Source organism: Marmota monax, unplaced genomic scaffold (assembly GCF_021218885.2).
Source record: "Marmota monax isolate L192 unplaced genomic scaffold, Marmota_monax_Labrador192_F-V1.1 WCK01_AAM20220418_F8-fsc00001, whole genome shotgun sequence".
Taxonomy (NCBI): Eukaryota; Metazoa; Chordata; class Mammalia; order Rodentia; family Sciuridae; genus Marmota; species Marmota monax.
In genome coordinates this window covers 17,155,640-17,169,387 of record NW_026693777.1, presented here as the reverse complement: position 1 = coordinate 17,169,387, position 13,748 = coordinate 17,155,640, and the positions used below count along the sequence as shown (strand labels likewise).

At 37.4% G+C, this 13,748-nt stretch overlaps 1 protein-coding gene across 3 annotated transcripts in view; it reads left to right on the top strand.

Moving 5' to 3' along the window:
- Nucleotides 1-4: 4 nt before the first annotated feature.
- The window catches only part of Slc39a9 (solute carrier family 39 member 9), a 52,659-nt gene continuing 38,915 nt past the window's right edge, over nt 5-13,748 (top strand). Inside the window, exon 1 of one of the 3 annotated variants that reach the window (XM_046460999.2) lies at nt 5-1,002. In XM_046460999.2, the coding sequence (XP_046316955.1) occupies nt 907-1,002 (96 nt within the window). In that variant the 5' untranslated portion in view covers nt 5-906. Of the gene's footprint in view, nt 1,003-13,580; nt 13,726-13,748 lie in introns of those variants that run through there. The other 2 variants (XM_046460996.2, XM_046460998.2) reach the window with 2 other exon arrangements.

Here is a 13,748-nt window from a genome sequence, read left to right as displayed (position 1 = left end):
TGAACTATGTAAGTGAAGGTTTCGGAGCTTTGAAAAGAAGTTTTTCTTTCGTTATGCTGTCTCCCTTACTCTATGCTTTAAACATACAGGTAAAGTGATCACCAGTTTAGACAGTAACAACAGAGATCTTTTATTAGCCCTACTTAAAAATGGCGGCAATATAAGTATACCGGGCTATAGATCGGTTGTAACCCGGAAGTGGCCCCTAAGGAGGGGGCGGTGAGACAATCCGGAAGAGGGTGTAATGAAGAGGTGCCACTTGGCGGCCATGGCCGCTGTAGTATCTGTGACTCCGGGTCAAGGCCCGGCGGAGCGGAGTACCATGGGCAGCATTGGGTATAGGGCAGAGACAGCTTTGTATCAGCTTTGCTGCTGAATCCCGAGGACCCAGCGTTTAAAACTTGCAAGACTCCTTTCCCCACTCTAGAATTGGAAGGGAGCTTGCTGGGACTGGTGGGCTGGTCCCAGTGCTGGTGGGGGGCGGATCACCAGCGGGGCCACCCTAGGGAAACAGGGGCGCGGAGGGAACGCACAGGTTCGCTTGGGTTTTCGTCCTCTTCCTGCTGCTACTTAGGACGTTGTCTGTAGCGGGAGTGGGCCCTTGTGCCACCTCCATTCCGACGGTTGAAGAAATCGCTCTTTCGCACAAATTTCCCATATCGCTTAACCCACGAGAATCCAGGGACTGAGACCTAAGATTGCTCAAAGTTTTCTCCGGTGCTAGTGTCAACAAAAGGGGGCTGTTTATAAGAAAGTTCAAGAGAAAGAGGTGCCTCGTGAACACATCTGCTAGTGGGGAGGCCGAAAGAACTGGAAAGCCCACTTTGTTCTCTTGGAACCACCACACGTTAAGCACCTTTGAAGCCTCTGGAATTTTGAAGTCTGATATTGGTGGATGAGGGCAGAATGGATGATTTCATCTCCATTAGTCTGCTGTCTTTGGCTATGTTGGTGGGATGTTACGTGGCTGGAATCATTCCCTTGGCTGTTAATTTCTCAGAGGTAAGAAAGTCTCAATTTTCTGCCAGTTTATCGGGATGCTAGGAAGCAGTGATAGCTGCAGAGGGAAGCTGCTTCCCTAGTTAATCTCAGAGCTAAAGGTCTTGTTGAGGAAGACTCATTGTGAAAGATACAGAGCATTCAATGGTAGGAACAAACCTCATATTCAGCATTAGAGTTCTTATCCTGGGGTGAGTGGATATTCCACTGTAGACCTGGAGTATTCTGAATCCCTTGAAATTGCCTAAAATATTTGGGGCTCTGTGCAATTTCCTGGAGAGAGGAGCTATCGCATTTCTGTTGATTCCTAGAGGTTTCATGAATTAAGGTGCCAGATTCTTATCAAGAAAACAAATGGAAAATATTTGTCCATAAGTTTAAATCAATGTGATAATTTCTCTTTTTGGGAAAATCATGCATACTTTTTTGATAATTTCTCTTTTTAGGAAACTCAAGCTAAGTCATTCTTTTATTTTCAGATGCTGTACTACAGTAAATATGAGAATAAACCTAAATTACGTTTTTGGCTTTTTTTTTTTTTTTTTTTTTTGGTACTGAGGATTGAACACAGAGGTGCTTTACCACTGAGCTACATCCCCAGCCTTTTTTATTTTGAGACAGGCTGTTACTGAGTTGCCTAGGCCTTGTTAAGTTGCTGAGACTGGCTTTGAACTTTTGATCCTCCTGCTTCAACCTCCCAGTCACTGGGATTACACTGTGCCTGGCTTAAATTATATTATTCTTAACTCACATTTCCTTTCAAAGAAGAAGAACATTAAAGTGAATGTTCTGAGTTTGTTTTCAAGACTGCTTAGAAATGAACCTTTGTTAATGTTTTGCTATTTTGGTTAATTTGTTAGGTTATCGTTTCTTAAATATTAATGGGGAAGGATAGATGAAAGTGTTCAATGAAATGCAGATAGGTTCTTTAAGGTTGTTATAGAGAATTCAAAAAGTGCACAGTGTTCAAAGATTGAGGAAGAAAAACTTCAGAGGGAATGGGATTTAATGAATTTGTCCTGGAGATAAGCAGTGAAATAGGCTCTTGCCTCAATGACAATCTTGTTTATGCTTTTAAAGGAAAGGGAAGGTATAGATGAAGTATGAGGTAGGCCCTGAAGAAACTAAAGAAGAAGAGGCATTGCTGGTGAAGAAAATTTTCTGTGGGTGGAAAAAAAGGAAGGACGAAGGATTTAAAGCTTGAGAAAAGTAAAGCCCATAGCCAGAGGGAAAAGAGCCTTGAATTGTTACTGCACCTTTTCTGTTTCCTTTTTTAATCTGTATTACTCAGTATCTAATGATAACACTACCCTTCATTATTCCTGTTACTTTGCTTCACTTAAACTCACCGAGGAACTGATGAGGAAACCAACAGACAGGTTATGAAACTTGGACAAATTGATGAAGTATATTGGAATGAGGTTTATATGTTCTTTGTTTATATCTTTATGGCAGGTTCTTCTGACTCAGAGCAAGTCTTAGCCACTCTGTCCATTTCAGCGAAAGTCCATAGGGCATGTACAAGTTAGCCTATGTACAAATCCAGCCCGCAGACTTTGTTAAATAGTAGAATGTTTAGTGTTGCTATTTTTTGCTTGTATTCTCTCAAGGCCGCAATTGGGCAGAACTGGGTTGCAGCTGATTGTCAGTCGTTAGTGGCCTATGAAGCCCACTTTACTCTCCTGGGTACCTGCCTGCCTAATACTTTATGAGCCTGCCGTATACCCTCTAATATTTAAAAAATCTTCTTTTAACTACATTAGAGTTGAGTTGACATTATTAGGTTTAGCATTTGTGAGATTTGGGTTGGTGTGCATATTTAAAGACTTGCTGAGGTAACTTTTATGAAGAATATAATTAATAAGCAACTGGAAAACATTGTGTGTGTTGTTTTGTTCTTGGGTACTGGGATTGAACTCAGGGGCACTCAACCACTGAGCCTCATCCCCAGCCCTATTTTGCATTTGATTTAGAGACAGGGTCTCACTGAGGTGCTTAGCACCTCACTTTTGCTGAGGCTGGTTTTGAACTCACCATCCTCCTGCCTCAGCCTCATTAGTTGCTGGGATTACAGGCAGTGAGCCACTGTGCCCTGCCTGGCTTTTTGTTGTTGTTGTGTTTTTGGTTTTTTTGTTTGTTTTTTTTTTGAGATGGTTATACATGTTCCCTGGGTTGACCTCCAACCCCTTGGCTCAATTGATCCCTCTGCCTCAGCCTCCCAAGTAACTGGGACCACAGGTGTGCACCCTCATATCCTGCCAAAATCTTTTTAAATTTCTATACAATGCTTAGAATTTTTCCAATTGTAGTTTCTCAAACTTTTTTGAATGACCCTTGTAATATGCAATTACATGCTATTTTCTTTTTACTGAAAGGAAACGTCTACATGAGTGGTGTTGTTAACCAGGCCATTAATAAAAAATAGTAACCCATGGCATTCATGGCTTTCCAGATTGATAATCACGTGGTCTTTTCAAGCTGTAGGACTTAAAACGCTATAAATTAGCATTCACAATATTTGTTTATTATTATGGAAGGAGCAAGCTTTTTGATCTGTTTAAATAAAAATAGAAGTTATATAGAACTTAGTCAAAAACATTTTAAAATTCAAGTGGAGTTTTTCATCTCCTTGGAGCTAAACATTTTTTTTCTAGACAAGTTATGCTGCTATTATTGATATGTCATAAAACCAACAAGATAATAAATTTGTAAAAAATAAGCTTCATTCATGGGGGAACTGGGAAGCACAGTTACTACCCTTAGGAAATAACTCCCTAAACTCCTAAATTGGTTAAAAGACTTCCCTTTTTAAGGCTGTCTAACTTTTTCTTAGGGTCCAGTGTTATTTATGAATAAGAGAAGAGGAGCAGGTAAACCTGCTTTGTTTTATATTCACTGTCATTTGTATGAAAAGATAGGCCTTTTTTGTTTGTTCATGTTCTTAATCTTGCTTCTTGTTCAGTACTTTCTTCAGAATTTCTCAGAGCCGTAATAATGTCAGATGACCAGTCAAACTATCAATTATGGCAGGATTAGTATTTACAATTGAGTTAAAAATCAAGTAGTTTGAAGTTACTATAGCAGAGTCACAGCAAGAGGTGTGTGTGACATAATTTCTCTTTCACTTTCTCCAACATGCCTCACCCCAAAACCACCTTACTTTTGTGATCTTCTTTGCTGTTGGACCTAGCAACTGAACCGTCATGCCTAAACAATTTATAAAACAAAAGGGGAAAAAAAAACTCTGACTCTCAAATGCTGTTATGAATGACTGTGATAATTAAGATGCTATTTTTTTTTCCAGCTTATCAGAAGGAGAAAAGCTAAACTTGTAAAGGAGACCAAAAATGAGGTCCTGTCTGGTAAAGGAGTTGGATGCCATCTGATATTTTAGATTCAGTCGCAAATGAGCAGTTTTCTTTGGCTCTTAATAACAATGCTACATAAATAGGTTGAGAACCTACATTACCTCTACAAACTCAGCAGCTGCTCTGATTGATGAATGAATTTAGATACAGATGGCTAAATTCTGATTTTTAGGTTCAGTGCTTAAGGATTATTTTTGTTTTAAATTTCTGTTCTAATCCAGACCAGTACATTTGTAAAAATGAAATGAAGTAGGAAAAAAAGACACATAAATTGTAAGTCCATGTGTATTGTTACTATATTCTACATACATAAAATTATTCCTATAATTGTAATGGTCATTGTAGCAGAGCACTTTGGGTTATAATGCCACATTTGTCATCTGTTAAAACAGCCTAAGTCCATTAAGCAGGTAAACAAAGTAGTGCTACTCTCAGGACGATTTTAAAATTTAGTATGATTAAGAATGCACTAATTTCAAAAGGAACTGCCTGAGACAGTGTAGTTCCCTACTTGAGTAAGCTGTTTAACATCCAAATCTCTTCTGTTAGAAAGCCTAGAGGATCTTTGTGAAGATGAAATGAAAAGATGTAAGCACAGGGCTTGACACTATGTGCAGAACATAAGTGAACTTTTTAAAATATTGAAGAGGATGCTCAGCACTGATAATAAAAACTTTTTTTTAGGAGTTTCATCTTTATAACTGTTTAGATTTTTTGTTTTTAAACCTTTTATTTGGGAACAGACTTCTAATGATGGGGAAACTCCTCCCTCCTCTTCATTCTCCTCCCAGTCACAGAAACTGCTCAGAAATTTGTTTGGAATTCAAAGGTCTTGTTTTGGGATTGGCATTCCTGTTCACTGTGAATGTTCCACGTGGAGAGGCCTGGCTTCTCCTGTAGCCTCCCTGTTTTATATTATTTTTCTTAATATTTAACTGTCTTTTTTTTTTCATTATATTTATTTCCATTTTAAGCTTTGTTCTTTCACATTTTAAAGTTTTGTTTTGTGTTCAATTATAATAATCGATTCTCATAATCATTATCTTTGGGGTGTCACCACCAAATCAAAGCTTACTGTGTTTGAAGAACAAATTTGTTTATGTGTTTTTCCTCCTCCTAGTGTGTTTGTTCCCTGTGAAGTAGGATTGACAAAAATTGCATTTTTAAGAACTTTTGCATTGTCTAGTGTAATTGACCTTTTTTCTCTTATGGTAATACAGTAGCTTTTACCCGTTGGGAATTTTATTTCTTTTTTTTTTTTTCTTTTAGAGAGAGAGAGAGAGAATTTTTTAATATTTATTTTTTAGTTTTCAGTGGACACAACATCTTTGTATGTGGTGCTGAGGATCGAACCAGGGCCGCACGCATGCCAGGCAAGCGCGCTACTGCTTGAGCCACATCCCCAGCCCCGGGAATTTTATTTCTAACTTCAAAATTTTAAACTTTGCAATCTCAGTAATTTATTCATCTCTAGAAAGCAATCAGTAACTTGTCTTTCCTCAGATTGAACTGCAGATTATTGTTTCATAAGGATCTTTGTTGTTAAAACTACATTTAGATAAAATAAAATCTGGACATGATCTAATTTGGTACTATTTTTCTGAAAAACTTTTAGGGGATACTATATGAAAAAATCATAATTAAGACTTACCTGCATAATAATAGTAATAGCTAATGTTTATTGAGTGCTTTCTGTATATCAGACATGTATATGTATTATTTTATTTAATCCTTTAGATAAGACAAGGAGATACTGTTAATCCTCAATTTACAAATACACATACATAAGCTTGGAAAGGTCTCAAACTTCGGTAGAGGTGAGATTTGAAATTAAGTCAGTTTGATTCCCAGGGCCAAAGCACTTAACCACTAGATGACATTGCCTGATGGTCACTGTGTAAAGAAGAAATAAAACTCTGATCCATCTAAATTAGTACTTTTAGCTCCTTAAATTAGGAACATCTTTAACAGCACTAATATGTATCATGCCTTGTGCTAGTTGGTGTCACAGAACATAAAATTCCAGAGGTAAACAATCTCCAAAGACTGAAACATGTAAGAAAGAATCAGATATGTTGTAAATGCCCTTTAAATTAACACCTGCTGAATTTGACTCTGAAGTAATTCCCATTTTGAGCTATCCAAGATTAATTTCACACTTGACATCTTCACAGTTCAGACAGATCTAAAATGGACTATTTAAGAAGTGATTTCCTTTTTTGAGGGAAGAAGACTTGAAATGAATTCAGAATATTTCTGTATGTGACAGTCTTAATCTCTCCCCTAATTGGAGAATTTGGAGATGTGACTGTTGTTGAATGATAATGAGATTTAAGATCTCCCGTTTGGGTTTGGAATTCCAGGTAACAAATAGTAGTGCTAAGTATGATTATTGGTATTTTTGGAAGCCTATGACAGAATTATAGAAACTAGTCTTCCTTGAATACTTGTATTTGATTTCTAATTTTATTGAACTGGAAATAATACTAGTTGGGCTGGAAATTCTTCTGTCTTAATTATATGGGTTTTAAAGTGACAGGGTCTTGAGGCTGATTACTAGGTAATTACATCAAACTATCCATTGCAAGCCCTGTATTTATGTAGGGCTCAATTTTCTATTTAAAATACTATGCCCCAGCTTCTACACTTTATTGCGTATTTTTTTATTTTGTGGTACCTAGGCATCTAGCCGAGGGCCTCATGCATGCTAAATGTAAGCTCTACCACTTAGCTTACCCTCAGTCACTCTTCTTTTTTTTTTTTTTTTTCTTTTTTAGTGATGGGATTGAATCCTTGTGCATGTGAGGCATGTATCTACTACTGAGCTCTATCCCCAGCCCCCACGTTTATTCTTGAAGCATTTGACAGAGGCAAATTAGGGAAAGAAAGACAGATGCTAAAAGCAAAACTAAACATTAAACAATGGAATGGATTTGATCAGAAGCAATTTAACATACTGCTTAAGAGTATAGATTCTGGGGCTAGACTTCTTAGGTCATATCATGGCTCTGGCTTTGTGAACCTGGGCAAATTGCTTTCAAGGCCTCTGTTTCCTCTCTGTATGGTGGAGATAACAGGAGTACCTATCTCATGGGATTGTTGTAAGAATTAAAAGAGCAATAGTAGTAGAACAGGAATGGCATACTGCATACTTAATAAATGTTATAATAATGATGAAGGAGAAGAATATTGGTAGCACCTCTCTTGTACAGAACTTGGCCATCTAGAAATCTCATTAAAGGACCAGAAAAGTTTTTAATTAGTCAAATAGCATAAAGAGTAAGGATTTTCTTTGCTAAAGTGCCAATTATCAATTTATTGCCTCTCAAGTCCAAATTCACTCTTCATTGACTGCTCTGCAAAAAAATGTATCTGGGCCTGGTAAATATCTTTCTTCTGCCAGTTGGCAGGATGTTCAGCCTTGTTAATAGAGGGTACTGGAGAGAAATTCTAGAAGGAAGGGGTTTTCCCTCTGGGTTTCAGCGTGTTTCTTATCACTCTCCTGGGCAGCTTCTCTGGCACTGAGTCTTATAGCGAAGCAACCTCCCCTGCCCAGTTTCCTGCTCCTACAGTGCACCCAGCTTTCTGGGTGCAGGCACGAGGAGTCTTCATTCTCCAGGGAGGCTCCCAGGAGACAGCTTCTGCACTGTGGGCAGCCATTTAAGCCCCAGACTCCTGCTGTACACACATCCACTACCCCTCCCAGAAGTTGGTAGTTTCCGCTGGCCCCCCTCTTGGGTGGTTTCATAGGAGCATCTCCAGTGTAACAACTTTTCCATCAACAGCTTTTCCCAATACCCTGGAGTGCAAATTTTTGGCGCACTGTGTGTGCCAAACAACCCGTGAGTTGCTAGTCTAGAACCTCTGGAGAAGATTGTCTGATTCCTAAGCCATCTGCAAACCAGTAACAGCAAACTAGGAGGGTGTGGGAGCCAGCAGAGGAAATAAGTCACAGAATGACATCCAGGTGGGAAGAGGCTAAAAAACATTTCCATTATCACAAAACCTCAAGGTGCAGTTTTGAGTTCAGTGTTCCACTTAATAAAGAAGAAAACATCTCTATGCTCAAGTTAAGGACATTGTGCGCTCTAATTCGACCACAATGCCACAGTGTCAATTTACGTGTCAGAGTCTATGTTGATTTTAACAATAACCTTGAAAAGGAAGAATTCTTACCTCTTTGTAATACGAAGAAACTGAGTCTCAAAGTTTAGTAGGTACAAATCAACTGTTTATTTGGCCTTCAGTTAAATTAACAATTTTTGAAAGGCCTGACTATATATAACAGAGACAGTTTGTGGAAAATTTTTAAAATATGGTAATATACAATAGGAAAATAAAATCACAAAGAAATCATAATGTATTAAAAACTCTACTGTATAGTTAATTACTAGTAACATTTTTTCTTCTTTTTTGTTTGCATTTAACATGGTTGATTATGTGATGTGTGTGTGTGTGTACAGATATACATACATACTTTTGTGTGTGTGTGTGTGTACATACATGAGTACATTCTCTTTTCTTTGACCTGGCAGTATATCACAAGCATTTTTCTTTATTGTTAAAAACTTGTTCAAGGCATTTTAAAATGTCTTCAGTACGTTTAGTTATCTTGAGTACTGAAATTCTTATGTATTTAGTTTGTTTTCAAGTTTCTGTCATAATAATACTATTGAATTGATTTTTTGGTGGGGGTACCAGGGATTGAACCCAGGGGCAATCATCCACTGAGTCACATCCCCAGACTTTTTTTGTATTTTGGGGTCTCACTGAGTGCTTAGCGCCTCACTATTGCTGAGGCTAACTTTGAACTCACAATCCTCCTGCCTCAGCCTCCGGAGCTGCTGGCATTATAGGCATGCACCTCTGGGCTTGAATGGATCTTTTTGAATCTAAAACTATGGCCATATTTCAGATTGTTTAGAATGATAGGGTCAAAGGGTATAAATGTTCTCTTTTTACTTTAATTGTATATTTGGAGGGTTCTGGGAACCAAACCCAGGGCTTCATGTTTGTTAAGCAAGTGCTATGTTATAGCCCCAACCCAATAAATGGTCTTTTTTTTTTTTTTTTTTTTTTTTTTTATTTTGAGACAGGGTCTCACTAAGTTGCTGAATATTACTTAATTGCTGAGGCTGGCCTTGACCTTGGGATCCTCCTGCCTCAGCCTCCAAATTGGTGGGATGACAACCATGCCCAGCTCCGTATTTCTAAGAGAGTTCTCAATCTATCTATTGCTGGTTTTTAAAAATGCATTTTCCAGTCAATGCAAATGATAGCATATCCTTACAAACATTGAGCATTATTCATATTAAAAAGTTTACTGACTTGAGCTGGGTGCAGTGACGTATGCCTTTGATCCCAGTGATTCAGGAAGCTGAGGCTGGAGGATGGCAAGCTTTAGGTAGCCTCAGCAATTTAGCAAGACCCTGTTTCCAAAAATATAAAAAAGAAAGAAAGAAAGAACTGGAGATGTACTCAGTAGTAAAACACCACTGGATTCAATCCCCAGTATTTCCCACCACCACCAAAAAGATTACTTATTTGGTAAAGAAAATATTTTTATCAGTTTGCTCAGTTCAGTTAGACACCTTTTATTTCACTTGCTTGTCATTACCTCCTCTAGGAGGTAACCAGCTAGGCCTGGTGGCACATTTCTATAATCCCAATGACTAAGAAGGCTGAAGCCCGGAGGATTAAAAGTTTGTGGACAGGCTTGGCAATTTAGCAAGACCCTGTCTGAGAAAATAAAAACAGGTCTGCAAATGTAACTCAGTGGTAAACCACCCTTGGGTTCAATTCCCAGTGACCCCCCCCCCCCCGCACACACACACACACACAAAGGAGTTACGTAACCTTTATAAAGTTCAGTGAATCAGGAAAGGGGACATCTATATGTCACAGGCCAAATGGCATATGTTGAAGCATTTCACTTGAAATGTTTCCCAAATGCCTGGGTGGTTTTCTTATTCTTGAAGTGGAAGTGCTTAGGAGCTTTTTCTGCATACAGCTGATGATGTTGAAGTCATACAGTATTTACTCTGTGCCAGGTGTGCTAATATCCTACTGCTACACAATAATTGTAATGGTAGCACCTTTAGAGGAGGGTGCTGAAACACAGGAGGGTTAAAGAACTTGGTCAGCTTCACACAGCTGCTGCTTAGAGCTAGGGAGATTTTGAGCATATTTTCCGGTTACAAGGACTTGAATAAAATGCAGATCTGTGTTTTTTTTTTTTTTTTTTTTTTTTTATTAATTGCCTGTTACTAACACTTAACAGCAGATATTGTAGTGTCTAAATTAATATTAGGAACTAACTCCTTGAAGTAGGCTTGTTTTGCCAAGCCTGGTGACACACGACTAATCCCAGTGGCTTGGGAAGCTGAGGCCAGGGGACTGCAAGTTCCGATGTAGCCTCAGCAATTTAACAAGGCCCTATGCAACTTAGCGAGACCCTGCCTCAAAATAAAAAATATAGAGGACTGGGGATGTAGCTCAGTGGTTAAGCACCCTCCCACCCCACCCCGGGTTCAATCCCTGGTACCAAAAAAATGGTAGGCTTGTTTTTAAAAATATGCAGAAAACCTTTATTGCCTCTTCAGTGCTCAGAAGTTTGGAGGAATTAGTCTTGCAATAAGAGATGCTTTTCAATATCATGAGCTTTTTAAATTGTTGGCTTATATTTAGTTGAGCCAAATAATTTCCTGACTGTTTCTATGAGCAGGAAAAGAAAAACCATTTAACTACTTTGGTGTCTGCCAAGAAAATTAAACTGACTTCAAAGCTTTGTGCTGATAGTTAATGGCATCGAGTGCAAGCTGTTGTTTTAATTAATACAGCTGGTCGATCCTTTGGCTCAGTCAGGTTACAACTATGAAGTTCTAAAATGGGATAACATAAAACCAATGGCATTGCACAGTTCATGCCTCTCTTGAGGAAATATTTCATCACTCTTGACAGAAACTATTGCTTTGGGAACTCTCTTTTCATCTTGAACTACACTTGGAATTTGTAGTTCTTCATTTAAATATACCCTTTTAGTGATTTACCACAAACAAAGGAGAGACCTGCCAGCATTTTGTTAACTTTGATAAGCGCGCAATTTGAGATTGAATCCCAAGTTGTAAAGTTGTATGAGAGAATACAGTTATACAAATAACATGGAACCACATCTTCAGGCTTGAAATACATCAGATTGAGTCTAAAATGAGTTAGGTCGTTAAGATTTTTTTTTTTTCCAAATAAAAATTGAAACTGCAATACTCATCAGTGAGCTTGGTTGTTGGTTTTTTTGTTTGTTTGGACCACAGTTCTTTCCATCAGAAGTCTTGCCTCTGTAATATTGGTAACCATTGAAAGAATTAGAGACATTTATCAAGCTGATAAAAGTTTTGTAGTACAATCTTTGTATTGCTTTGCCATATGAAGAAATATGTATATAATACATATATTTGGAATAATGACTGAACATGATTTTTAATTCCTTGGGAAAAAATAGATGCCATTGAAGATACTTCCATTAATTAGATGATAGTTTTGTGTCACTTTTACTATGTTGAAATCCTATTGTGGTCCTTCATTAAATATATGTGTATTCCCCTTGAGCCAAGTCACAAATTCTGAACCAACAAATTAGTCTTCATATATTTTTAAGGAATAAGTTAAAATTATTTCATGACATAGGTACTCTAAAGAGGTTCCACTGCGTTCGTGAAGTGGCAGCTACCAAGTCTCCAGTGCCTTGCATGGTGCTGGGCATTTAATCCATTCTTTCAGTTTAGGGAGAGACATTTATGTGCAAGATACTGCCTGCAAACTGAGAACTAAGCAGTAAATAAAAAACAAAAATTGTATGGATAGAACTTATAGAATTTTGAAGAAAAGGGACAAATAGTAAGTGTGAAATGAATGTTTAACTTCATCTGGTAAGTAAATGTGCCTTACTTAATTTCAAACTGAACTATAAACCTGACACAGTAATTTTACCCCACACTCCCTTTCTCCCAAGGGAAAATTGCAAAACTAGACAATTCACTCAGGTTTACTAGGTTGATCTCTTTCTATAAATTCTCAAATTCTTTGTTTCTAGATTTTTTTATGATACAATCTCATGTGTGCACTTAAATCAATATTTTCCAGGTTTTTGGTTTTCACAGGCAAGTAATATTTTCGAAATTTGAGAAGAATTGGTACAGGATTGCTTGCTTTTAATTTTGGTGAGTAAGGACACTAAAAATAAAGACAAAAGCTATCACCACCAATATTTCTTAAAAGAAAGGGCATTTTAACACCAAAAAGTAGGTAAGACAATCTCAGAATAAAGAATAGTACTCATTATTTTTCTTCTTTTGTTATGTATCTTTAGAAACTATCAATAGAGAACAATTATAACTAATTATGGTTTAGATTTTCCACTTGATGTTGCTAAGAAATTTTGCTGATTCACACCATTTTAAGAGATCATACGACTGTCATTTTTTTTTCCCCCAGAGGTAAATTGTATATAATGGACTATGGGTTTTGTGCTGTCTGGTGGACATTGTCTTAGAAAGGTACAGGGCATCAGAGTGCAACATCTATTTATCTAACGTTTACTGGTTTCACCATGTGCTAGTGGGTGAATCATTTCTCATCTGTAGCCTTTGATTTTCAATCTTTGTATTGAAAGAGGATTACATTTTTTTCCAATTCTTAAACTTGGACTTTAGAAAACTTAGGTAGCTAGTTTCCTTCTTTTAAAAATATGTGTCCTGTATCTCTAAAGATTAATAAAAAGCTTTACTGTGTATTCATAAAAGATTTGGACCAAGCTTTGGTTCATATTCCTTCAGCTGAGAGCTTTCTATCGTTCACACATGATTAACATAAGGGTTTAATTTTATGTCTGTGCTTCAGAGATTTACCATGATATTTTTTTGTAATGGCACTAACTACACAGAGATTCAGCTGTTTTCTAGCTTGCTAGTACTTTTGGGAAATTCTTATAAAATTTCTGTTGCAACAGATACTATTCAGAAATTTGGTCCATGTAAATAAGCTAATGGAATTATGGTAATTTGTCTTTGGAAAAAAGAATATCTAAATATTAGGTTATTCTGAATCATAAAATAAAAGGCAGAATTTAGGAAAATACCGTTTACTTAGTTTGAAATTGTTGTTTGTAGTCCTCATGGATATCTTAAGTTATCGTGTGCAATATTTATCTCAATTATCTTTTTTCACCCCCAGTTATCTTCAATGGTCCAACTTATAATTCATGTCTAGGACACCTCAAAAACTCACCTCTGCTCCTGCCTTTAAGACTTTGTCTCCATGAAGTCCTTCATGTGACACAATGTGCAGTACTATAAAGCACTGGGTAAGGGCCTAGAGAATTATGGA